The sequence below is a fragment of the Artemia franciscana genome, unplaced genomic scaffold (genome assembly GCF_032884065.1).
Source record: "Artemia franciscana unplaced genomic scaffold, ASM3288406v1 Scaffold_1298, whole genome shotgun sequence".
Classification (NCBI taxonomy): Eukaryota; Metazoa; Arthropoda; class Branchiopoda; order Anostraca; family Artemiidae; genus Artemia; species Artemia franciscana.
The window spans coordinates 85,583-113,502 of record NW_027062785.1 but is presented as its reverse complement, the minus strand read 5'-3'; the positions used below and the strand labels follow the sequence as shown (position 1 = coordinate 113,502).

The following is a 27,920-nucleotide window of genomic DNA, read 5'->3' as shown; positions in this document are numbered from 1 at the left end:
GGAGTTAATCGTCCCTAAGGACATAGCTAAGAGGTTTTTTGACTACGCTGAATAAAATGGCTATCTCAGAATTTTGATCTGGTGACTTTGGGAAAATAATTAGCGTGGGAGGGGGCCTAGGTACCCTCCAATTTTTTTGGTTACTTAAAAAGGGCAATAGAACTTTTCATTTCCTTTAGAATGAGCCCTCTCGCAAGATTCTATGACCACTGGGTCGATACGATTACCCCTGGAAAAGAAAAAAAAAACAAAAAAAAAACCAAAAAAAAAACCAACAAATAAACACGCATCCGTGAGTGGAAAAAACAACAACAACAAAAAACAACAACAAAAACAAATAAACACGCATCCGTGATCTGTCTTCTGGCAAAAAATACAAAATTCCACATTTTTGTAGAAAGGAGCTTGAAACTTCTACAATAGGGTTCTCTGATACGTTGAATCTGATGGTGTAATTTTTGTCAAGATTCTATGACTTTTAGGGGTTGTTTCCCCTATTTCCTAAAATAAGGCATATTTTCTCAGGCTCGTAACTTTTGACGGGTATAATTAAACTTGATAAAACTTATATATTTAAAATCACATTAAAATGTAATTCTTTTGATGTAGCTAATGGTATCAAAATTCCATTTTTAGAGTTTTGGTTACTATTGAGCCGGGTCGCTCTTTACTACAGTTCGTTACCAGTTACTACGAACTGTTTGAAAGCTAAAATTTTGTCCCAATTCCTTAAGAATAAACCCTGAATCACATAGGGCCGGTATTATGAGGAGGCAAACTCCTCATATGCGTAATAATTTCTGTTCGTTTTAAGTTTTAATGCTGCTCCTTACTTTCAGTTGAAAAAACTTTTCATATTTATTTTTTCATTGTTTTTTTTTTCAATAATGCTAGAAAATCTACACATGTTTTTTTTTATTTAAACTGTTAATAGTTTCACTACCGTTACAAAAGTTAATTTGACTATGGGAGGCACGGACCAAAGGGGCCCTTATCCCTGGGGGCCCATCATAGAAACTTGAGGACCCTCGCCCGGGGCCATAAGTATAGGTGGAGGAGTCTACTGCTGTTTAGGGGCCTCCCCAGGCCACTCAGCGTTACCCAGGTTGCGATAGGGGAACTTCCTACAGATATGTATGGTACCTCCACGGGAGGCACGGACCAGGGGGACCTAGTCCCTATACTAGAGACTATACTACATACTAGAGACTGGGGCACCCTCGCCCGGGGCCATAAATAGAGATGGAGGAGGAAGAAGGCCCCTCTAATATACAGTCAACAGGGCCCACCAGCATGTCCACACCAGTGCTGCAACAAGTACTCCAAATTTTTACTTAAGTATCAAGTATTAAGCACTCATTGTTTTTTTTACTTAAAAATCAAGTAATGAGTACTTTCCAAATTCTTACTTAAGTATCAAATATCAAGTACTTGCCAAAATTGTACTTAAGTATTACTTCAAGTACTACTTCAAGTATTTATTCTATATATATATATATATATCTATCTTCTATATATATAAAAATAAGTTGTCTGTGGATGGATGGATGGATGTGTCAGGTGACGTCACCTGAAAAAACTGGATCAGGTGACGTCAAAACTGAAAAAACTAAAAAAAGGCAAAAACTACAAAAAAAACTAAAAACTAATAAAAAAAATAAAAAAGCTAAAAAACTAAAAAAACTATAAAGGTAAAAACCAATAAAAAACTAAAAAAAAAACTGAAAAAACTAAAAAAAGGCAAAAACTACAAAAAAAAACTAAAAACTAATAAAAAAAGTAAAAAAGCTAAAAAACTAAAAAAACTAAAAAAAAACTAAAAAAAGGTAAAAAACTAAAAAAAATAAAAAATAAAAAAAAAACTAAAAAAAGGAAAAAACTGAAAAATAAGCTAAAATAAAGGTAAAAACCAATAAAAAACTAAAAAAAAAGGAAAAAAACTAATAAATGACGACACTCAAAGAGAAAGCGACCAGGACAAAAGGAATGTTCGATTAGCAATCAACAAGCACAGGGACACAGGGAGTATAAATGACGACCAGGACATAAGTAAAAAAAAAACTATCTATATATATAAAAATAAGTTGTCAAACTAAAAAAAGGCAAAAACTACAAAAAAAACTAAAAACTAATAAAAAAGCTAAAAAACTAAAAAAACTAAAAAAAAGGCAAAAACTACAAAAAAAACTAACAACTAATAAAAAAAATAAAAAAGCTAAAAAACTAAAAAAACTAAAAAAACTAAAAAAAGGTAAAAAACTAAAAAAACTAAAAACTAAAAAAACTAAAAAAAAGGAAAAAACTGAAAAATAAGCTAAAATAAAGGTAAAAACCAATAAAAAACTAAAAAAAAAACTGAAAAAAAACTAAAAAAAGGCAAAAACTACAAAAAAACTAAAAACTAATAAAAAAAGTAAAAAAGCTAAAAAACTAAAAAAACTAAAAAAACTAAAAAAAAACTAAAAAAAGGTAAAAAACTAAAAAAAAATAAAAAATAAAAAAAAACTAAATAAAAAGGAAAAAACTGAAAAATAAGCTAACATAAAGGTAAAAACCAATAAAAACTAAAAAGAAAAAAAGGAAAAAACTAAAAAAAAATTTCATCTAAAAAACTAAAAAAAAAACTAAAAAAGGTAAAAACTAAAAGAACTAAAAAAGAAAAAAATAAATGACGACACTCAAAGAGAAAGCGACCAGGACAAAAGGAATGTTCGATTAGCAATCAACAAAGCACCGGGACATAGGGAGCATAAATGACGACCAGGACATAAGTAAAAAAAAAATTAACAAAACTAAAAAGAAGGTAAAAACTACAAAAAAACTAAAAAGAAAAAAAAACTAAGAACTAATAAAAAAACTAAAAAATCTAAAAATCTAAATAAACTAAAAAAGAAAAAAAAAAGGAAAAAAATAAAGGAGAAAAACAAAACTAAAAAACGAATGTATATACAGACCGGTACACCGGGATACAAATGACGACCGGGACACAGGGAATATAAATGACGACCGGGACACAGGGACACAACTACAACGGGGACACGGGGGAAACAGGGGGATATAAATGACGACCGGGACAAAAAAACTAAAAAGAAAAAAAAACTAAAAACTAATAAAAAAAACTAAAAAATCTAAAAATCTAAATAAGCTAAAAAAGAAAAAAAGGAAAAAAATAAAGGAGAAAAACAAAACTAAAAAACGAATGTATATACAGACCGGGACACCGGGATACAAATGACGACCGGGACACAGGGAATATAAATGACGACCGGGGACACAGGGACACAACTACAACGGGGACACCGGAGGAAACAGGGGGATGTAAATGACGACCGGGACACCGGGACAGGGAATGGTCGATTAGCAATCACCATCAACAAAGCTCAAGGGCAATCATTAGAATCATGAGGTATAGATCTGAATACAGATTGTTTTCCCATGGACCATTATATGTTGCATGTTCAAGAGTCGGTAAACCTGACAATCTATTTATATGCAAAGACAATGGGACAGCAAAGAATGTTGTATATTCGCAAGTTTTACGTAGTTAAAACCATATATATATATATCTATCTATATTCACAGGTGGGACATAGGGACACAACTACAATGGCGCGTAACTATTATGGCGCGTAACGACTACGCGCGCGGGGGGGCTTGGGGGGGGCGCGAAGCGCCCCCACCAACTAGGTGTTGGGGTGGCGCGAAGCGCCACCCCAACAGCTAGTATATATATATATATATATATATATATATATATATATATATATATATATATATATATATATATACTAGCTGTTGGGGTGGCGCTTCGCGCCACCCCCAACACCTAGTTGGTGGGGCACTTCGCCCCCCCCCCAAGCCCCCCCCGCGCACATAAGTCGTTACGCGCCATATTAGTTACGCGCCATTATAGTTGTGTCCCTGTGTCCCACCTGTGAATAGATATATATATCTATATATATAAAAATAAGTTGTCTGTGTGTGGATCTGTGGATGGATCAGGTGACGTCATGTTTGTTCGCATATGACGTCTGAATTATTTCACACTAATACAAAAGAAGAAAAAAACTAAAAAGGTAAAAACTACAAAAAAAAACTAAAAAGAAAAAAAAACTATAAAGCTAAAAAACTAAAAAAAACTAAAAAAAGGTAAAAATCTAATAACTAAAAAAAAACTGAAAAAAATAAAAAAAGGCAAAACTACAAAAAAAATAAAAACTAATAAAAAAACTAAAAAAGCTAAAAAACTAAAAAAAACTAAAAAAAAATCTAAAAAAAGGTAAAAAACTAAAAAAAACTAAAAACTAAAAAAGAAAAAAACTAAAAAAAAGGAAAAAACTGAAAAATAAATGAGAAAAAGAAAACTAAAAAAATATGAATAAATATATATAAAAATAAGTTGTTTGTGGGTTATGTCTGTCTGTCTGTCTGTCGAGTGACGTCGTGTTTGTCCGCATATGACGTCTGAATTATTTCACACTAATACAAAAGAAGAAAAAAAAACTAAAAAAGGTAAAAACTACAAAAAAAACTAAAAAGAAAAAAAAACTAAAAAAGCTAAAAAACTAAAAAAAAACTAAAAAAAGGTAAAAAACTAAAACTAAAAAAAACTGAAAAAACTAAAAAAAGGCAAAAACTAAAAAAAACTAAAAACTAATAAAAAACTAAAAAAGCTAAAAAACTAAAAAACTAAAAAAGCTAAAAAAAGGTAAAAAACAAAAAAAAACTAAAAACTAAAAAAGAAAAAACTAAAAAAAAGGAAAAAACTGAAAAATAAGAGAAAAAGAAAACTAAAAAAATATTAATAAATATAAAAAATATAAATATAAATATAATATAAATTAGCAATCAACAAAGCACCGAGACACAAATGACGACCGGGACACAGGAGTATAAATGACGACCAGGACATAAGTAAAAAAAAAACTAAAAAAAACTAAAAAAATGGTAAAAACTACAAAAAAACTAAAACTAATAAAAAAAAATAAAAAATCTAAAAATCTAAATAAACTAAAAAAGAAAAAAAAGAAAAAAGGAAAAAAATAAAGGAGAAAAACAAAACTAAAAAACGAATGTATATACAGACCGGGACACGGGATACAAATGACGACCGGGGACACAGGGAATATAAATGACGACCGGGACACAGGGACACAACTACAATGGGGACGCCGGGGGGCACAGGGGGATATAAATGACGACCGGGACACCGGGACACAAGGAATATAAATGACGCCCGGGACACTCAAAGAGAAATCACAGACTGGAACACCGGGACACAAATGACGACCGGGACACAGGGAATATAAATGACGACCGGGACACAGGGACATAACTACAAAGGGGACGCCGGGGTGCACAGGGGGATATATAAATGACGATGGCGACTCAGGGAATGGTCGATTAGCAATCACCATCAACAAAGCTCAAGGGCAATCATTAGAATCATGAGGTATAGATCTGAATACGGATTGTTTTCCCATGGACCATTATATGTTGCATGTTCAAGAGTCGGTAAACCTGACAATCTATTTATATGCACAGACAATGGGACAGCAAAGAATGTTGTATATTCGCAAGTTTTTACGTAGTTAAAAACATATATATATATATATATATATATATATATATATATATATATATATATATATATATATATATATATATGTATATATATATATATATATATATATATATATATATATATATATATATATATCTATCTATATTCACAGGTGGGACATAGGGACACAACTACAATGGCGCGTAACTAATATGGCGCGTAACGACTTACGCGCGCGGGGGGGCTTGGGGGGGGGCGCGACTCCTCATATGCGTAATAATTTTTGTTCGTTTTAAGTTTTAATGCTGCTCCTTACTTTCAGTTGAAAAACTTTTCATATTTATTTTTTCATTGTTTTTTTTCAATAATGGTAGAAAATCCTGCGCCCCTTCATTGAAATTCTCCTGCCCCTTGACAAATTCCTCGATGGAAAGATCCTCCCACGTACCCTTCCTCAACTTCTCCCTCCCCCCAAACCAAAAAAATCCCATTGAAAACGTCTGTGCACTTCCCAATAACCATTACTATATAACGAAAAGAGAAATCACCAATGCAACAGCACAAACACATTAAAAAAAAAAAAAAAAAAAGAGACAGAAGGAGAAAAGGAAGACTGTTTTCCTAAATTAGTGATTAATATAGACCAGCACTTGAATGAGGCCTTAACCCTACTCATCCATACAATCACATAGGTCAAACAGCATAGCCATACACAATCAACCATAAAGAATAATCCATGGACAGGCAGTCATGTCGTCAATAAGTATAAGTCGTCATTTACCAAACAATAAAACAATAAAGACAAATTTATATATATATATATATATATATATATATATATATATATATATATATATATATATATATATATATAATATATATATATATATATATATATATATATATATATATATATATATATATATATATATTTATGTATATATATATATATATATATATATATATATATATATATATATATATATATACATATATATATACATATATATATATATATATATATATATATATATATATATATATATATATATATATATATGTATATACATACATATATAAATATATATATATATATATATATATATATATATATATATATATATATATATATATATATATATATATATATATATATATATATATATATATATATCTATATATATAAAAATAAGTTGTCTGTGTGTGTGTGTCGAGTGACGTCATGTTTGTCGACTGACGTCATTATAAGGATTGAGCTGTATGCGTCATGAAGTTGTTTGTCGACTGACGTCATGTTTGTCAACTGATGAAATTACATACCGGGACACCGGGACACAAATGACGACCGGGACATAGGGAATATAAATGACGACCGGGAACCTCAAAGAGAAATTACAGACTGGGACACCCGGACACAAATCACGACCGGGACACAGGGAATATAAATTACGACCGGGACACAGGGACACATCATTAGAATAATGAGGTATAGATCTGAATACGGATTGTTTTTCCCATGGACAATTATATGTTGCATGTTCAAGAGTCAGTAAACCTGACAATCTATTTATATGCACAGACAATGGGACAGCGAAGAATGTTGTATATTCGTATGTTTTATGTAGTTAAAAACATATATATATATATATATATATATATATATATATATATATATATATATATATATATATATATACTAGCTGTTGGGGTGGCGCTTCGCGCCACCCCAACACCTAGTTGGTGGGGGCGCTTCGCGCCCCCCCCAAGCCCCCCCGCGCGCGTAAGTCGTTACGCGCCATAATAGTTACGCGCCATTGTAGTTGTGTCCCTATGTCCCACCTGTGAATATAGATATATATATATATATATATATATATATATATATATATATATATATATATATATATATATATATATATATATATATATATATATATATATATATATATATATATATGGTTTTAACTACGTAAAACTTGCGAATATACAACATTCTTTGCTGTCCCATTGTCTTTGCATATAAATAGATTGTCAGGTTTACCGACTCTTGAACATGCAACATATAATGGTCCATGGGAAAACAATCTGTATTCAGATCTATACCTCATGATTCTAATGATTGCCCTTGAGCTTTGTTGATGGTGATTGCTAATCGACCATTCCCTGTCCCGGTGTCCCGGTCGTCATTTACATCCCCCTGTTTCCCCCGGTGTCCCTGTTGTAGTTGTGTCCCTGTGTCCCGGTCGTCATTTATATTCCCTGTGTCCCGGTCGTCATTTGTATCCCGGTGTCCCGGTCTGTATATACATTCGTTTTTTAGTTTTGTTTTTCTCCTTTATTTTTTTCCTTTTTTTTTCTTTTTTAGCTTATTTAGATTTTTAGATTTTTTAGTTTTTTTATTAGTTTTTAGTTTAGTGTCGTCATTTATTTTTTTCTTTTTTAGTTCTTTTAGTTTTTACCTTTTTTAGTTTTTTTTAGTTTTTTAGATGACAATTTTTTTTAGTTTTTTCCTTTTTTTCTTTTTAGTTTTTTATTGGTTTTTACCTTTATGTTAGCTTATTTTTCAGTTTTTTCCTTTTTTTTTAGTTTTTTTTTTATTTTTTATTTTTTTTAGTTTTTTACCTTTTTTTAGTTTTTTTAGTTTTTTTAGTTTTTTTAGTTTTTTAGCTTTTTTACTTTTTTTATTAGTTTTTAGTTTTTTTGTAGTTTTTTGCCTTTTTTTAGTTTTTTCAGTTTTTTTTTTTAGTTTTTTATTGGTTTTTACCTTTATTTTAGCTTATTTTTCAGTTTTTTCCTTTTTTTTAGTTTTTTTTAGTTTTTAGTTTTTTTAGTTTTTTACCTTTTTTTAGTTTTTTTAGTTTTTTTAGTTTTTTAGCTTTTTTATTTTTTTTATTAGTTTTTAGTTTTTTTTGTAGTTTTTGCCTTTTTTTAGTTTTTTTAGTTTTTTAGCTTTTTTATTTTTTTTATTAGTTTTTAGTTTTTTTTGTAGTTTTTGCCTTTTTTTAGTTTTTTCAGTTTTGACGTCACCTGATCCAGTTTTTTCAGGTGACGTCACCTGATCCACGATCCACAGATCCACAGACAACTTATTTTTATATATATAGATAGTTTTTTTTTTTTTACTTATGTCCTGGTCGTCATTTATACTCCCTGTGTCCCGGTGCTTTGTTGATTGCTAATCGAACATTCCTTTTGTCCTGGTCGCTTTCTCTTTGAGTTTCGTCATTAATTTTTTTCTTTTTTAGTTCTTTTAGTTTTTACCTTTTTTAGTTTTTTTAGTTTTTTTAGATGAAAATTTTTTTTAGTTTTTTCCTTTTTTTCTTTTTAGTTTTTTATTGGTTTTTACCTTTATTTTAGCTTATTTTTCAGTTTTTTCCTTTTTTTTAGTTTTTTTTAATTTTTTATTTTTTTTAGTTTTTTACCTTTTTTTAGTTTTTTTAGTTTTTTTAGTTTTTTAGCTTTTTTACTTTTTTTATTAGTTTTTAGTTTTTTTTGTAGTTTTTGCCTTTTTTTAGTTTTTTCAGTTTTTTTTTTAGTTTTTTATTGGTTTTTACCTTTATTTTAGCTTATTTTTCAGTTTTTTCCTTTTTTTTAGTTTTTTTTTAGTTTTTAGTTTTTTTAGTTTTTTACCTTTTTTTAGTTTTTTTAGTTTTTTTAGTTTTTTAGCTTTTTTATTTTTTTTTATTAGTTTTTAGTTTTTTTTGTAGTTTTTGCCTTTTTTTAGTTTTTTTAGTTTCTTAGCTTTTTTATTAGTTTTTAGTTTTTTTTTGTAGTTTTTGCCTTTTTTTAGTTTTTTTAGTTTCTTAGCTTTTTTATTAGTTTTTAGTTTTTTTTGTAGTTTTTGCCTTTTTTTAGTTTTTTTAGTTTTTTAGCTTTTTTATTTTTTTTATTAGTTTTTAGTTTTTTTTGTAGTTTTTGCCTTTTTTTAGTTTTTTCAGTTTTGACGTCACCTGATCCAGTTTTTTCAGGTGACGTCACCTGACACATCCATCCACACATCCACAGACAGACAACTTATTTTTATATATATAGATATATATATATTATATATATATATATATATATATATATATATATATATACTAGCTGTTGGGGTGGCGCTTCGCGCCACCCCAACACCATAATTAAACAACGAGTTTTTTAACTGAAAGTAAGGAGCGACATTAAAATTTAAAACGAACAGAAATTAATTCGTATATGAAAGGGGCTTTTCCTCCTCAACGCCCCGCTCTTTACGCTAAAGTTTTTTACTGTTTTAAAAAGTAGAGTTAAGAGAAAGAGTCAAACTTTAGCGTAAAGAACGGGGTGTTGAGGAGGAAAAGCCCGTTTCATATACGGAGTAATTTCTGTTCGTTTTAAGTTTTAATGTCGCTCCTTACTTTCAGTTAAAAAAAACTGGTTGTTTTATTATTTAATTTCTGGACGTTTTTGAATTAATACCTGTTTTGATCTTGGCTCTCCGCACATTAATAATTAAAACGAAATTTGCATATTCCACGGTCTTAATTGTGATTCAATTTTGAATTGTATTTTGCATTGTCTTGTATTTAATAATAAACATCTCTCTCTCTCTCTTATTTGAAATATTATGCATTTTTTTTTCTTTAGTTTCTATAACTTCGTTAACAAAGTATTATATTTTCATCATATTTTGCGATATTTCATTAGTATTGAGTGTCAAAGAAAGAGACTCTAATCGAATGAAACACTTGAGTGGCGTTTTTCTATACTGTTTTATTCTTAAAACGAAGTTTTTTTTCAGTTAAAAAAAACTTGTTTCAGATCAAATATACAAATAAAATCGGATGACCCGAAAACTGTTTGATCTTTTGACTTGTACCATATAAAATTTCACACGGACAATCCAATAATCTTTTAGAGGATGTGGCTATTCGAATCCCTTCAAATGTTAAAATTAATAGATTATACTCCCTTTCTGACTCATACAAACAAAATGATTGGCTTGCAAAGCAAAGAACACGAGAGCTTTTTTCCCTTTTCCCTGTTCTTCTTTCTGGTCCCGCAATTGAGTTTCTTCACGCTATCTGGGCCAAATAAAATTTGATTTATATTCTTTCGCTTGTACAAATACCTTATCCAGCTCACACTTTGGACTTGTATCCAGTACGTTTTCAATAGATATAAAGTTTTTGTTATTTCTTAAAAATGGACCAGCTTTTAGGCAGATTCCACAGGTGCTGCAAAAGTATTGTCCACTTTCTGCTTTCTGCTTTCCACTCTCCACTCTCCACTCTCGTCCACTCTCCACTTTCTGCTTTAATTTGAAGTTTAAGAATGTTGTCTATGGAGTTGAGTTGTTGTTCTTCTTGTTAAGCTCTTCATTTTTTCTTTGTTGTTCATGCTCCTAAGTGCATTCATGTTTGTACAGAGGGTTAAAATACGCTAATATTATTATTCAGTGCATTTTATTTAGTACTCGCACAAGTATATTCCAAAATCCAATTTTAAAAAAGGGAAAAAATTGAAATGAATTTATAGAGCTTAAGTCTCTGCTTTGAATTGACTAGATCTTTTGGGATGTCAATATTTTTGGAACGACTAAAGGTGGCAAGATAAAACTTCCAGGGCATCTTGAAATGACTGCTATTGCCAAAAGGCAACATATACATGCTACTACTGCTATTAATGCTGCTGCTGCTACTGTTACTACTACTATTAGTACGACACTACTACTGATACTACTGCTCCTACTACTACCACTACTACTATCATACTAGTACTATTAAGGGTATGGGTAAGTAGGTGAGAATTTAGAGAATATTGATAGGCTATTTGAAGTAATTCAAAAAACACTATGTGCATGCAGATTGTCAAAGGGCATATCTCTAGAATAAATTTGGGTAATAAGTTGGAACTTTCAGGGAATGTTTAAAGGGGACTTTTAATTGACCAAAAGGAGATATGTGTACGCTACTACTAACACTACTACCACTGCTACTTTTACATTAATTAAACCAAAAATGAACAGAAATAAAAAAATTCAAACGTAAAAATACCACAAATTACCATCAATAAGTAAATGAAACCCAAAATGAACAGAAAATAACAATAAATAACCGAGTCATATTCAAAACGACCAGAAATTAATATGAGTAGGGTTGACGCTCCCCTCCCCCAGCCTTTTGAAGACCAGAACCTAATTTTCACTTTGCTAGAGAAAAAAATAAATGAACAAGGATTGACAGTTTAACATACATATATACTAATATTTATTTCTTAAAGTCTTTATAATTTTAGATTTATTAAAGTCAAAAGAGTCAAAACATTTAAAAAGTATTTTGCTTTCAGTAAAGTGTAAATTATGTTCTGGTTTTCAGAAGGCTTGTCGGTGTTACTCTTGTTAATTTCATCTCGTTTTGAGTTTGCCTCAGTTATTTATTATAGTTTCTGTTCTTTTGTGGAAAAATTTTTTCAAATTAATTATTATTTAAAACTAGCTGTTGGGGTGGCGCTTCGCGCCACCCCAACACCTAGTTGGTGGGGCGCTTCGTGCCCCCCTAAGCCCCCCCGCGCGCGTAAGTCGTTACGCGCCATATTAGTTACGCGCCATTGTAGTTGTGTCCCTGTGTCCCACCTGTGAATAGAGATAGATATAAATATATGTTTTTAACTACGTAAAACATGCGAATATACAACATTCTTCGCTGTCCCATTGTCTGTGCATATAAATAGATTGTCAGGTTTACTGACTCTTGAACATGCAACATATAATTGTCCATGGGAAAAACAATCCGTATTCAGATCTATACCTCATTATTCTAATGATGTGTCCCTGTGTCCCGGTCGTCATTTATATTCCCTGTGTCCCGGTCGTCATTTGTGTCCCGGTGTCCCAGTTTGTAATTTCTCTTTGAGTGTCCCGGTCGTCATTTATATTCCCTGTGTCCCGGTGTCCCGGTCGTCATTTGTGTCCCGGTGTCCCGGTCTGTATTTTCTATTCGAACAATCCCTGTGTCCTGGTCGTCATTTATATATCCCGCCTGTGCCCCCGGCGTCCCCGTTGTAGTTGTGTCCCTGTGTCCCGGTCGTCATTTATATTCCCTGTGTCCCGGTCGTGATTTGTGTCCGGGTGTCCCAGTCTGTAATTTCTCTTTGAGGTTCCCGGTCGTCACTTATATTCCCTCTGTCTCGGTCGTCATTTGTGTCCCGGTCTGTAATTTCTCTTTGAGTGTTTTTCTTTTTAGTTTTTTTTTAGTTTTTTACCTTTTTTCTTTTTTCAGTTTTCTTTTTCTTCTTTATTTTTCAGCGTCACTATGAAGTACATATCGACGAACCTTTGTTTTTTTAACTTAAATCTGGTAGGCATTGATGACCTTATCCAAGTCAAAATCCCAAACCCAATCATCATCGCTATCATTTTCAGTTTTGATATGTTTTGACTCTCGCTGTCCAGGTGGATTTTCATCTAACTGCGCGGTTTTGCGTTCAAATACCGTTAATGACGTCACCGTCAAAGCAAAAATGACGACAACTAATTTCATGACGTCAGTCAACACAGAAACATGACGTCACCTGATCCACAGACAGACAGATAAATTATTTATATATATATAGATAGATCCTAGTATAATCTATATATATAAAAATAAGTTGTCTGTGTGTGGATCTGTGGATCTGTGGATCAGGTGACGTCATGTTTGTCCGCATATGACGTCTGAATTATTTCACACTAATACAAAAGAAGAAAAAAACTAAAAAAGGTAAAAACTACAAAAAAAAACTAAAAAGAAAAAAAACTAAAAAAGCTAAAAAACTAAAAAAAACTAAAAAAAGGTAAAAATCTAATAACTAAAAAAAACTGAAAAAAATAAAAAAAGGCAAAAACTACAAAAAAAATAAAAACTAATAAAAAAACTAAAAAATCTAAAAAACTAAAAAAATAAAAAAAACTAAAAAAAGGTAAAAAACTAAAAAAAAACTAAAAACTAAAAAAGAAAAAAACTAAAAAAAAGGAAAAAACTGAAAAATAAAAGAGAAAAAGAAAACTAAAAAAATATGAATAAATATATATAAAAATAAGTTGTTTGTGGGTTATGTCTGTCTGTCTGTCTGTCGAGTGACGTCGTGTTTGTCCGCATATGACGTCTGAATTATTTCACACTAATACAAAAGAAGAAAAAAAACTAAAAAAGGTAAAAACTACAAAAAAAACTAAAAAGAAAAGAAACTAAAAAAGGTAAAAAACTAAAAAAAACTAAAAAAAGGTAAAAAACTAAAAACTAAAAAAAACTGAAAAAACTAAAAAAAGGCAAAAACTAAAAAAAAACTAAAAACTAATAAAAAAACTAAAAAAGCTAAAAAACTAAAAAAACTAAAAAAAACTAAAAAAAGGTAAAAAACAAAAAAAAACTAAAAACTACCGGGACACAGGGAGTATAAATGACGACCAGGACATAAGTAAAAAAAAAAAAACTAAAAAAACTAAAAAAATGGTAAAAACTACAAAAAAACTAAAAACTAATAAAAAAACTAAAAAATCTAAAAATCTAAATAAACTAAAAAAGAAAAAAAAGAAAAAAGGAAAAAAATAAAGGAGAAAAACAAAACTATAAAACGAATGTATATACAGACCGGGACACCGGGATACAAATGACGACCGGGACACAGGGAATATAAATGACGACCGGGACACAGGGACACAACTACAATGGGGACGCCAGGGGGCACAGGGGGATATAAATGACGACCGGGACACCGGGACACAAGGAATATAAATGACGCCCGGGACACTCAAAGAGAAATCACAGACTGGAACACCGGGACACAAATGACGACCGGGACACAGGGAATATAAATGACGACCGGGACACAGGGACATAACTACAAAGGGGACGCCGGGGTGCACAGGGGGATATATAAATGACGATGGCGACTCAGGGAATGGTCGATTAGCAATCACCATCAACAAAGCTCAAGGGCAATCATTAGAATCATGAGGTATAGATCTGAATACGGATTGTTTTCCCATGGACCATTATATGTTGCATGTTCAAGAGTCGGTAAACCTGACAATCTATTTATATGCACAGACAATGGGACAGCAAAGAATGTTGTATATTCGCAAGTTTTACGTAGTTAAAAACATATATATATATATATATATATATATATATATATATATATATATATATATATATATATATATATATATATATATATATATATATATATATATATAATAATAATAATAATAATTTATTACAAACCCGCTTATAAAAAAGAAGCATGAAGAAGCGGAGCAAAACAAAAGAAAAGAGAAATTAAAGACGAAAACAAATCAACCGAACATAATAATCACTAAATACAAACAAATCACACTTCAACTATCAAGCAAAAAAGTCGCTGGGAAATCAAATAATAGTGCCCTGTGTTTCACGAGAGCTTGTTTTTCAAAATTCGGCATGAACTCAACAGGATCAGGTATATGATACTTTTCTAGCAGACCAGTGTTACGGAGGTAAAGTGGCAGACCAAGCAGAAACTTTAAATATTTGCAAAAGCCTGAACGGATTCGCAACATATCCGAATTCGATAGCCAATGCCAAACGGGTGAGATGTAGTGAGCAAAGGGAAGAGCGACGGCACGATACAACCTAGCAAGAATATGCTTATTAAATTTAAACTTCAGAGCTGCAAGTTTAGCATACCCAGACCGAAAACCCGACAGAACCTGGTCAACAAAAAGAGCACGCGAGCTTCTGAGGTCGCTTCCATATGTGATACCTAGGTACTTCAACTTGCGGCTTGGAAGTACTACTTGCCCTGCAACGGTAACACGGGTAGCCTCGCGACGGGCAACTTCAGACGGCGCACGCGGGGGTTCAAATACAAGAAATTCTGTTTTAGCAGGGTTAATAACCAGACCAATATTAGTATAACCTCGACTTAGGAGATCGATATTAGCTTGAAGGTTACAAAGCGATGTGCTCACCAGTAATATGTCGTCGGCGTAGCACAGTAGGCTCACATCCATACATTCAGTGTTAAAACCACCGTTAATCTTTTTTGTTACCGACGAGGTTAGTGAATTGAAGAGTACAGGGCTTAAAACCGACCCTTGACGCAGTCCCCGGTGAAGCTTAATCGGTTTCGACAGGAATTCACTACTCAACTTAACACGGATAAGGCTACTCGAATACCAGTGCCATAGGACGGCCGCTACATGTGGGTTCACACCTTGGTGCAGCAGGTTCAAAATTAACTTTGAATGAATTACCGAATCGAACGCCGCGGACACATCTACTGCACAAATTAAAAGAGTCCGTGATTGATTCTGAGCTTTCGATACTATACGCGTAAGGAGGCGATGTGCAAATGCACAACCGAGGTGGCGACGGAACCCGAATTGTCGATTGTCAATTTTACACTTGCGTAACAGCTCAGGTAACAGAAGTCTCTCTAACACTTTGCTTAATGTACTAGAAACTGTTATAGGCCTATAGCTAGAGCAGAGGTTACGATTTTTTCCCTTCTTCAAGACGTTAGACACAATACCTAGGGCAAACGACTTAGGGACTGCACCAGAATCAAGGCACATTTGATATAGCAGCGTCAAGTGCTCAATGAGCAGAGGTGAGCTACAGCGGAGGTGTTCAGTCACAATTCCGTCGTGCCCGGGAGCCTTGCCCTTTCTCAGCTGCTTAATAACCTGGAGCACTTCGCCTATTGAGACGGTAAAATAGTTCCGTTGGCTCAAGAGGGACGCAAAAGCTCGTGAGAGCTCGCTATCACTTTCGGTTGTTAGTTGGGCATGTTTGATCCCAAAAACTTCACTATAGTGTTTTACCCACTGCTCCTCAGGTATGTTACTAGCAGGGTTTGTCACTGGTTTAGACTGTCTAAAAGACTTCCACATAGATACAGGATTATTTGCTGCTTCTTGGGAAGCAAGTTCGGCTTCGGCAGCTTTAAGATCACTTACAGACTTATTATAAGTTTTTTTCGTGTTGCGGAACTGCTCAAACACTACACCTGACCTAGGCCTCTCGCAATCGCGCCATAATCTCAGCCAAAACTTAGCACGAGCTTTGGCTTGCCTTACTTTAGGAGAGCGACTCCAGCCAGGCTTGCTGATTCCAGGTTTAAAACGGCGAGTGGGTACAGAAGCCTGCTCAGCCGTTTTCATTGCATGTATAATCTCAGTACAATAAATGTCTAGTGCTACCAAATCACTCGAGCCATGCATCAAGAGCTGAAAGGGAACTTTTATCTTTCCGAGAATCTCATCACATGTCTGTTTATACTGGTCGGCGTTTATTTTATTCCACTCAGTCTTGGTAGCATAAATTTGGGGCTTATTCGGCCTACACGGGAAGAAGTTAGCCTTAAAGCACAAGCCAAGGTGATCACTTACTGTGTGCTCAGAGTCCACGGTGACTGGAGCACCTAGAGAGAAGTTACATAGCACATGGTCAATGTTTGTCGTTGAACCGGAATTATGGATGTACGTATATGCGTCAGTCTTTTCACAGAGATCATACCCAGCTGGGATTACTGAGAAGAAGATTTCGGAGAGCTTATTTGATGGGTTCGTTAAGTCGCACTGAAAGTCACCGCAGACTAGCACTCTTCGATTGCCCAGCCTAATAAGTAAGCGCGAGAGGCGGCCACAAGCTTCCGAGAACCGTTTTTCGGAAGAGAGGGTGTTTAGGTTTGTTGGTAGATAAACCGTGATCAGAACAAAACCCCCGGGGCCAGGAAAATCTACAGCGAGGAAGAACTCACACGATTCCAGCTTTTGACATTCAAGCGAACTGTCCGTTATGATAGCAGTGCCCCCACTAGGTCGACCGCGGACTGAGGACCTTTTTGCTTCATGCATGAACACAGTTTTTTGATTCAACTGTTCGAAAAGACCAAAATTTTCGGAGGTGAGTAAATGTTCTTGTAAGCACACAACATTAAAATGACGGCATAGTTCTTTAACGTAGTCTAGTTTGACTGAATTGTGCCCATAGATATTTCGGCAAATGATGGAGAGAGAAGTCATTTCGTTGTAGTAGGCTTTTTCATAGCATTTCTAACTAGTGGGCATCTCATGCTGTATGAGGGGTGGGTGTTGTGGCCTTCTGGGCATAGAGCACATTTAACTGTGGTGGACGTGCATGGGGACGTCCGTGATGCGACGTGGGCACCGGCGCACTTAGAGCACTTCGGAGCGTTGCTGCAGGCACTAGAGAGGTGCTCGAAAGATTGACAGTTAAAACATCTCTTGGGGAGCTCTTTATAGGCCTCAACCCGGAAGTGGGTGTAGTCTACAAATATTCCGCGTTTAATTGTCTGATCTCGCGCGAACGAGTCTTTAAATACAAGTTTCACTGTGCCAGAGGTGCCGAACCGGTGGACTTCCGTAACTTCGGAGTTCGCAGCAATAATTTCTTCCTCTGTGGTTGCCGGAGGAACGAATCTTGCCACCGCTAAAAACTTTGGTTTCCGGTAAGAAACCTTGACATCACGGACCTTTTCTTTCAACATGTCTGCGAGGATTTGAGCTGAATCCGCCGTATCGAGAAAGGCAACTAACCCACCTTTTCGTTGAGTGATCCGGCGAATATGTCCTTTTCCACCGTTCTTTTCGATAAATTCCTTCTGTTTGGCACATGATTCAAGGCTTTCCGCCGGCACATTCGCTATCACTACAGGATTCTCAAGTCTTTCTGGTTTCGGTAGCGGGGGCCAGACAGTAGGGCCTGACGGAAGGTAGATCTTACACTGATCGATTAGTCCCTCTATTTTCTCTGTGCACTCGTTAACTCTAATTGAAAGAGAAGTCAGCACATCTTGCGGTATTCTAGGCACTTCGCCAATTTTCCAGATAGTAAATCTATAGGTGAAATTGGCTGAGTTTTCTGCATTCTTGATAGCATCGTATAAATCACCCATGAAAACATCACTCTGCAAACCAGCTCGGCGGTCCTTCATTACATATTCATCTCCAAGTTGCCGCAAAATATCGTTCAGTTTGCAATGCGCAGCGTACAGAATGTCTTTTCCGTAAAATTTACTTCCCGTAGCAACCACCGCGTCACGGGAAATATCGGCATATCGCAAACTTGTCTGAGCGAAATTCAGGACAGGCGCGTATATATATTCGTAAATAGTCTCTTGTGTCATACCAACGAACTTCACTGCTCGAGAGCTGAAAGTAGTCCAGAATCTTGAACGTTTTATTTTCTTTCGCACACAATACACCTTCACGCGTCGAGCGCTGAATGAACGCCTACTGAAATCACCCAGGAACAAGGGAAGCGTAAGTACCCCCTCACCTTTTCCCCGCAATTTTCGGGTAACTGAATACCAGCGGGTACAGTACGGCGCTTGCGGGGGGTTCCTTCCCCTCTTCTGCTTGCTCCCAGTAGAAATCAGCACCTTAATGATATGGGAAAAAATGTCTTTATAGATGGCGCCCCGATCAACTTAAGAAAAAAGATGGCGCTGGTGAGGATGTCCGAAAAGAAAGACCTATTCTAGGGATTGGAGAATATCACTCAATTTAACTTAACTGTAAAATTGTCTATTAAAGGGTACAAATCAATATGAAAACAACCTCAAAGTATTGCAATAACTTTATCCCATTAACAGCAAACAAGCAAACTCAGGCACATACACTCTGGAAATAATACAGATGGCGTTTATATATATATATATATATCGATATATATATCTATATAGATATATATATCTATATTCACAGGTGGGACATAGGGACACAACTACAATGGCGCGTAACTAATATGACGCGTAACGACTTACGCGCGCGGGGGGGCTTGGGGGGGCGCGAAGCGCCCCCACCAACTAGGTGTTGGGGTGGCGCGAAGCGCCACCCCAACAGCTAGTAGGCCTATAATTCTCAAAGCGCTAGGAAACGCTTTCTACCATACTTTTTTTACTTATAAGGGAGGAGGAGGGCTGAGGAAGGAGGCGTCTTTCCTCATATATAGGGTAGTTTCTTTCTTTATGTTTTAGTGTTGCTCATTACTTCCAGTAAAAAAAAAAACAGCTCTTTCTCAATTCCATTTCTGTTCGTTATTGCTTCAAAGTTGGAGTTATCATAAATAGTAAGGGGACTATCAATCTCTTCACCGTTGTTCCTAAGTTCAGCTTTTTATTGCAACATTTTTTTTTCCAGAATTTGCTAATTTTCGGCAATCTGTTACTGTTTCCACAATAAGAAGGGAGCTACCACCCCTCAGTGCCCATATTGCTCACTTCATACGGATGCATGCCTCATAAAAAAAGGGAACATTTGGGGAGACACCCTTCTTCTTGTTAATCTAAGGGACTTATCATGGGCATTTTTAGAACTTTAATTTAATTTTATTTATTTTTATTTTAGAAATTTTATTTTTAGAACTAATTTTAAGAGGTTCTGCCTCAAAATATGTTTTGTGACTTCAGCCATCCCTGATTTAAAAAAAAGGAGATCCAACGGTATCCCTTATCAGTTGGTACACAGCCATGTAATACTGGACCTTTCACGACTTGACTGTATTGGTTAAATAATCTACGCTACACACTTTTTAGGTCAATTAGAAATTTTAAACTCACCTACCGAGGTCTAACAATGAAATAAGGGAGAAAAAATTCATTCAAACTTCTCTGTGTCTTAATTTGTGGGTTCTACGTCCTCCCTTTGTGGGTTTGAAACAATTTTTTAAAGCTCTGCCACAGAGAAACAGAGAATTTACTTTTGAAATATGTGGAGACAAAAAAATCATCCTTTTTTCCGCTTATTATGTCTCACAAAAGAACCAATAAAGTGTTAATAATATAAGGTCTTAAGGTCTTTTTAGAAATGACAATTTCTTGACAGTTAAGATTTAATTTGAGATAGTCATTGTGTTCAAACCACTAATGACGCAATAGGTTTTTTACTTTTACAGTTAGGAGAGGGGGAAGTAGCCAAACTCTTGTTTGTATGGATTTTTGTTCGTTTTGCATATTGAATTTGAGTTCTACTCGTCCTAAGATTTGTTGAGATATTCATTTATATACTTACTTGTACATTTGTTTGTTATGATTGTTTATTTAATTTCTGTAGGTTTTGGGTTGTATTTATTCTTTAATAGTGTGTTTTTTTTTCGTTTTAAGCTTGATTTCCATATTCAATAAAAGTTTTACTTGTTTTAAGATTTATTAATTTGTTCATACTGTACCTGTCGTACGTTTGTTTGCTATGATTGTTTATTAAATTTCTGTTTGTTTTGGGTTTCATTTATTCTTTAATAGTAATTTCTGGTCGTTTTGAGCTTGAATTATTATAGATTTTTATTTCTGCTGATCTTAAGTTTAATGTGGCCTTTACTTATCTTTGAAAAACTTCTAGATGGCTTTGTTCAATGTCACTATTTTTATTAGAAATACAGGAGTAGCTATGATAATGAATAGGTTCGAGTTTTTCATTATCCTTCAGACAATAAAATATTACACGTGTTGTAAATTGAACTCTGTAACTATCTTTATCATTCACACTAATTTTTAAATCTCTAACAACAGAGTCAAAAAGCGGTCTCTAACAAGAGAGTCAAAAATGCCTATAATACGGAATTGCATCAATGCATAATTTCTCTTTGCCAGTGCCTTAGAACCAAATACCTTTTTGCATGGCAATATTCATAGTAGGAAAGTATCAAAAAAGTGGGAATTATACGATCGAATATTACCTTTAAATTTAGGCTTTTATTTATTTTTTTTTTTATTCCATTTTAAGATATGCTCAAGCTGCTTACCCTTCATAATTAGTATGTGGGTCAATGTTAACCCATTCCTGAGTTAGTGAGTCTGACCTCGAGCTTTTCTGATCCTCAGTGCTCATAAATGAGCCTATGCACCGTTCGTGATAATTTGCACCGTTGTCTAACAGAAATTTAACCGTTGCTGGATCTTCATTGACAATAGCCATATGTAAGACGTTTTCACCTAAAAGTGGATTGAAGCGCATTTAATCCAAAGACTTTTTTAGCCACAAAACCAAAACAGTTTACAAAAATATTTGTAAATTTAAATTTATTTCAATTTATCATGAGGAATGGCCTAGTGAATAATCTTAAGTCGCATATATACATAGTGGACGAATCTCCTTGATCTCCAAATTAGTCAGAGGGATATCGCATTAGCTGAGTGGTAAGGTTAGCAAGAGGCTAGGAGCTCTGCACCCTTTGATAAAAAATCTTTATTATTTATTATCTTCCCCTCAAAATAGCAAAGCGGATGTTAAAAATTGTGAATAGTGAAAGAAACAAAATAGTCGCACCATTAATATACAATTATTGCTTTCATAGATTGCACTAAACTAAATAAATGTTACAGCAATACGCATATAATGAAGATTGGCTTAAAAAGATATGTTTTTTATTGCAACTAAAGCCGCTTTGGGTCATGGCAAAAAAAATGAAATTAAATAATAGTACGTTATAACAACACCAACAACAAAACATGGTACATAATATCAACAATAAAAAAAAGATGAAATACAAAACAAAGACAAACATAATGAAGCACATAATACCACAAAACTCATACAATTACACAAAAATCTACACACGTGACAGATAGATATTAAACGCTTTAAACCCACGTGAGCCATGGCTACAAAAAGGAAAAATAAAATACTTCAAGCAAACCCCCCTCCTTACAAAAATATCTCTCTATGGGTCATTCCCAGTTTAATATATTTTGCAATCTTTTTTATTTCACATAATCTTTTTATATCATTACTGAGACTAATCCCCTACTTAACCCCCAACTACTAACAAATATTTTTTTTTTTTTTTTAATCGTGCAATTAAGGATAAAGAGCAATGAAGTGAAGTAGATCCTCACCCTTACCTCCACACACGGTGAGCGAGTAAGGATTATCTATTACCCTTACTCTCCATAAATAATTCTTCGTTTCTCCTATTGCTTGGAAAATACCCCCCCCCCCTCCTGACATATACTGCTTTATTTCTTCACCATTCATACCCGCTTTAACATACTTATCATGTCCCCATACCTGCTTTCCCATGGTGGTAAACTCCAAGGAACGCCGAGGTTGCAACTTCACACTGCTATTTCTGAATCTCCTGGACTTCCAACGTACATTTTACTATATTCGCTAGATTTTCTTCTTCTAGTCCAATCCCCTTCACTAGACTCCAGATACCTGATAAGGGGCAGCTACTTAAAATTGATCTTGCATAGGAAGCCCGTGAGCTTTTCCTTCTGTCAAGCAATACCTACAGATAAACAGCGTATAATAGCCTATTATTTCGTTAACCCATAACCTTTTTCCAGTATCCTATCATTCTAACCTGTCTTTTTATCCTTAGTGAAAGCAACCCTATATCACCTTTTAACACCAAGCTATTAAGCTTTTTTACTTAGCCATTAAAAGTCTCCTGAAATATCCTAAATGTATTTATTCTATTTTTTCCCCTTTTTTAAACCTTTAAACTTCCCCACCATAACTCATATCTGGGCCTACTTTCGTCTCAAAAGTTATTTTGTGCAACTTAATAGCTGCTGCTCCTACATGCCTAAGGGGACTCTTCAATATTGCCTATGGTCATGCTCTTAACCATTTAATAATAATAATAATAATAATAATTTATTTTTAACCCACATCATAACAAGTTATGGCACTTGTGGAGTAACAAAAAGAAAAAAAAAATGAAATACACTACAAGTAAAATATACTACAAATAGAAAAAACATTACGCTACAATGAGATTAACCGAACAGACGGACCAAAGGATGATGAGGCGATAAACGATAAAAAGCTGATTCCGACAACCTTCTATACATGAGGGCCAACTTTGCACTTATATCAGGGACATCAAACTTACGAATTATCTTCCTATTGCTATACCAAGGGGGGAGATAAAGTAAAAATTTACAATATCTGAAATAAAAAATCCGAATCTGATTAACATCTTTTTTCTTTAGAAGGGGATAAAGACCAGAAAGATAAAGGACAGAATGATCACAAAATGTAGCATATAGTCTACCGAGTGCACGTCTATTATACTTCCCTCGATTAGCAACTATCTTAGAATAGCCCGTTTGAATTTTCTTTTGAACATCACGAACAGTGCACTGCCGTAGGCAAGAAATTGAATTCGTAACAGTAATACCCAACCAACGAAAGGTGGAAACAAAGGGAATTGAAAAACCGCGACAAGCTAAGGGAGCATTAGAGGAAGTCGGACCATTAAAAACTAGAAATTCACATTTCTCAACATTAAGAGAAAGACCAATATTAGAAAATAGACGTGAAACTTTTGAGACCATAAACGAGAGACCTTGCTTATTTTTACACAAAAGTAAAAGGTCATCTGCATAAGCAAGATAAGAAACATTTGAGAGTCCAATAAAATAATTTGATCTAATTTCATCTAAAATACCAGAAATGCACATTTTGTATATACTAGGTGATAAAACCCCTCCCAGCTTAACACCTCGACATAAACGGACAAACGGAGATCCAGATTTATTAATTCGGAGAAAAGAATTCTCATACCAAAAACGAAGAAGAAAAATGACTGAAAGATTTACACCATTATTAAAAAGGGAAAAAAAAGCTTGACTGTGAACTACATTGTCAAAAGCTTTAGACAGGTCCAAAGTACACATATAAAGTGGCGACCCCTCAGCCATGCTATTCTTAAGGGCGGAAGAAAGAACACGGTGTGCATGTTGACAACCAATACCAGCTTGAAACCCGAATTGATTCGATCCGAAATTTATATTTTCTTTAAATGAGGAATTAAAATATATTCAAGGATTTTACTCAAGTTACACGTAGTGGTTATAGGGCGATAAGATGAACATTGATAAGGGAGTTTTCTCCGCTTTAGAATTGAGGTGACATTTCCACAAAGAAAGCTATCCGGAACCAGAGAAGATGTTAAACACATTTGGAACAACAACTGCAAATGAAATAAAAGAACAAAACACTTTGGATTTATATTATTTACACTAATACCATCAATATCAATGGATGAAGATTTCAGTTGCTTAATTGCATTTTCAACAGCAGTTATTGATACTGGAATAATATGGCCCTGATGAAGCGAAGGCGGTAGAATTTTAGAAAGTAACCGAGAATAATGTGACTGCACAAAAAAAAATTAATTTTGGAAAAAATTCCCGAATAGTAAACATACCAAGTTGAACTAGAAATCGAATCACTATTATAAAGATCACTTTTATCCAGCTTCTCAGAATTGATCAATTTAGACCAATCCTTTTTAGAGGCTGGAAATTCCATACCCTTATAACGAATAGATTTAAGGTACTTTTTATAATCATTCTTTGTTTTCTGCTTTATATCCGCAACAGACCCCGTTATAGGTCTACCACAATCAACCCAAATTCGAAGCCAAAGTTTTGCCTTATTTTTAAAATTCTTTAATTCAGGATCGGCAGCCCATATAGATTTCCGCGTTTTTATACGAATACGTTCCTGGGGAACCGCAATTTTTTCAGCTTCTTTCATACATCTAATTATATCATCATAATATCTATCAAGATCACGCTTACTACCCTTTACTTGCAATTGGAGTAGATGATAAGGCACACGAATACAATTAAGCAGGTTAGATAAAGACAATATATATAAAGCAATATCGGCTCTTTTCCAATTACTACATTTAAACCATTTAGAACTCCCAATAGGGGCAACATTGCAAAGGTTACGTTTCAGTTCAGTAGTAAATGAAAGCGATAGATGGTCAATGTCATCAGACTCAATATCAACATGAATAATCGAGCATTTTAGCTGTGACGAACTGATTATATGATCAATATTAGAAACACTACCAGATTGATGGATATAGGAGTATGATAAATCTTTCTTCAGAATCACGTAAGGGGGCTTGCACTCCAATATTTCTCGAGATCGATAACTTTGTTCATCCAAATCCGTGTTAAAGTCACCAAGAACTATAAAATCAAGTTTATTTTCCTTGACACGATTCATCACGGACTTTAAAGACTTGCATGTAATAGCAAATTTATTTATTGACTCCACTGTATTATTTTTATATGGAAGATAAACATTAGCAAACACAGTACTATTTACTCTAACAGCAAGAATGTGCTTAAGGTGTGAATTTCAACATCTTAGCTAGCATTCCAAAGATGCCCGGTGCTGAACTCCCCTTAATGCTTTTCAAGGCTTGCCATACTTCTTCCAGTCTAACTGCCTCCAGTAGTTTAGCGTCCTCTGATTCCAACTCCATATCGATTCTCTAATCCATTAATCTCCCAATTCAATCCCTCTTTGCCCCCTTTGGTGCAAATCTCATTGTATTTATGTTCTAAGCATTCTAGCCAGGTATCGGCATGAGGGAATGTATCAGTCAGCCTTCTAGTTTCTGTTGATTTCAACAGAACTGTTTCAACTGTTTTAACCCCTCCTCCCCTCCACAAATTTTTTTTCTGGTTCATAAAAATCATTAGATAGGTAAACATTTTAAAATTCTCCTTTTTTTCATATGGTTGCTTGCAACATTAACAGTTCTGAATATGATGGTGCGATTTTCAAAAACATCACTTTTGGGAAATGTTTTTCCCCTTTTTTAAATATAAGTCCAATTTTCTAAGGCTCGTAGATTTTGATGTGCAGCATGGAATTTAATGAACCTAGTATATTTGGAGTCAAAATAAAAATTCACTTCTAAATATACATCTAATTTTATCAAAATTTAGGTTCTTGGTTTTCCAGTTACTATTGGGGTGAGTGGCTTTTTACTTTCAGTTCGTTACCACGAGCTACTTGATTATGAGAGTTTGTAAAATGCTGTGACACAAATGTTGTAGTGAACAGATAATTTATAGAACATCATAAGAGATGTATCTGAATTAGAAAATCTGGTTCTTGAAACCAAACAAAGAAAAGCTAGTAAAAAAAAGAGCCTATTCAGCCGGCTAATAAAACTGAATTGCAGAATTCAAACTGTGGAGCAACAAAATTTACAAAACTGACCCTGAAAAGGACAAATTTGGCAATCCAAATTCATGATCGTAGTTTATGAAATCACTATGTAGATTATGTACTCTTAGGAATGGGAATTATCGGACACAGTCAATACGGTCCACAAGTCATATTTGCTTAACACCCAAGCATAAACATGCTGGACCACTGCGCTTGCGCAGGGTCAATGTGTATACATTGAGGGTATTTGAAATATTACCGAAAACATCAAAATAGAACCAGAAAGATATTAAAATCTAATTTTGCTCGACCAAACGTAGTCTTTATAGGCTGTCAGTGACGCTTTAACAAAAACCATAACATCCCACTTAATGCACATACTAACGTATGCGCATTGCTGTTATGCAATTGCATTGATTCAAAATATAGTATCTCCGTTCAAAACTACAGTCACGGCTTAGATACCAATACAGTTATGAAAATTCGATTTATTTTTGGGACACAGTGCGCAGTAGCAATGCTAGCGGCTGGAGACAGGAAACTGGCAGCACAGCTTAGATATCTATATTGGTATCTAAGCTGTGCACGCAACAAAACAAAATTGCGTTACCGCTTATGGTGTTGTAGTACGATCTCCGCGTTGGAGCGCGGGCTTGGAGGAGGCGCCAAGTTCAGAGCTCGGTACCAAAAGCTTATCATGGGCAAGATAGGAGTTTTCATAACTGTATATTGGTATCTAAGCTGTGACTACAGTGATATTTGTGGACCATGTTCACCCCCTTAAATCGATTGAGGAATTATATTATCACGATTTAATTTGTCAGAGGAATCCTACGATTATGATCCTACAATCGAGGCTTTCATTAGACCTATACAAAGGGGGGGGGGTTCATCTCTTGCCCCCCTTAAATTTGACACATTACATAAAAATATACCCTTTTTCGCTAAATAACAGCTGCAAAAAGACTTTTACTTTAGTTTTCCCTCTCCAAAAATTTGCAAAATCAGCAATGATAACTATGATTTCGATTGATCTTAGTGATAAGAATTTTACTGACACCAATTAATAGGAATTTAGAAAAATAGCCCCAAACCCCAATCTTGAGAATTACTGTCCTCTATCTTGAGTAATAAGGAAAATCCTTTTTTCGCACGAGCAGCGATTATGCATGGTTTTTATTGGTTCTTCTGATTTTTTATCTCTTTTCTTCTGTCGACGCTAGTGGGGTGATGAAATTTCATTACAAAACGGTTATCATAACAAATAGGTACCAAACATAGAAATAATCTAGTTTTTAAATATTAAGTAAGAAATAATTTCTCGGAGAAAATTCTTACAAAACTTCTAAATGAGCTTCGTCATCATTTCTTCGAGTTCTTTAAACCTGTACAAAAAGTGAGAAAAGAGATGAATGAAAA

General features: G+C 34.2%; 1 protein-coding gene across 1 annotated transcript in view; it reads right to left on the bottom strand.

The window, feature by feature from the left end:
* Positions 1 to 27,920, bottom strand: part of LOC136042443 (transient receptor potential cation channel subfamily V member 6-like) — a gene marked incomplete at both ends in the record, with an annotated part of 179,332 nt that overhangs the window by 91,311 nt on the left and 60,101 nt on the right. The window contains one exon of the mRNA XM_065727408.1: positions 21,313 to 21,502. Coding sequence (XP_065583480.1) covers positions 21,313 to 21,502 — 190 coding nt within the window. The remainder of the gene's footprint in view (positions 1 to 21,312; positions 21,503 to 27,920) is intronic.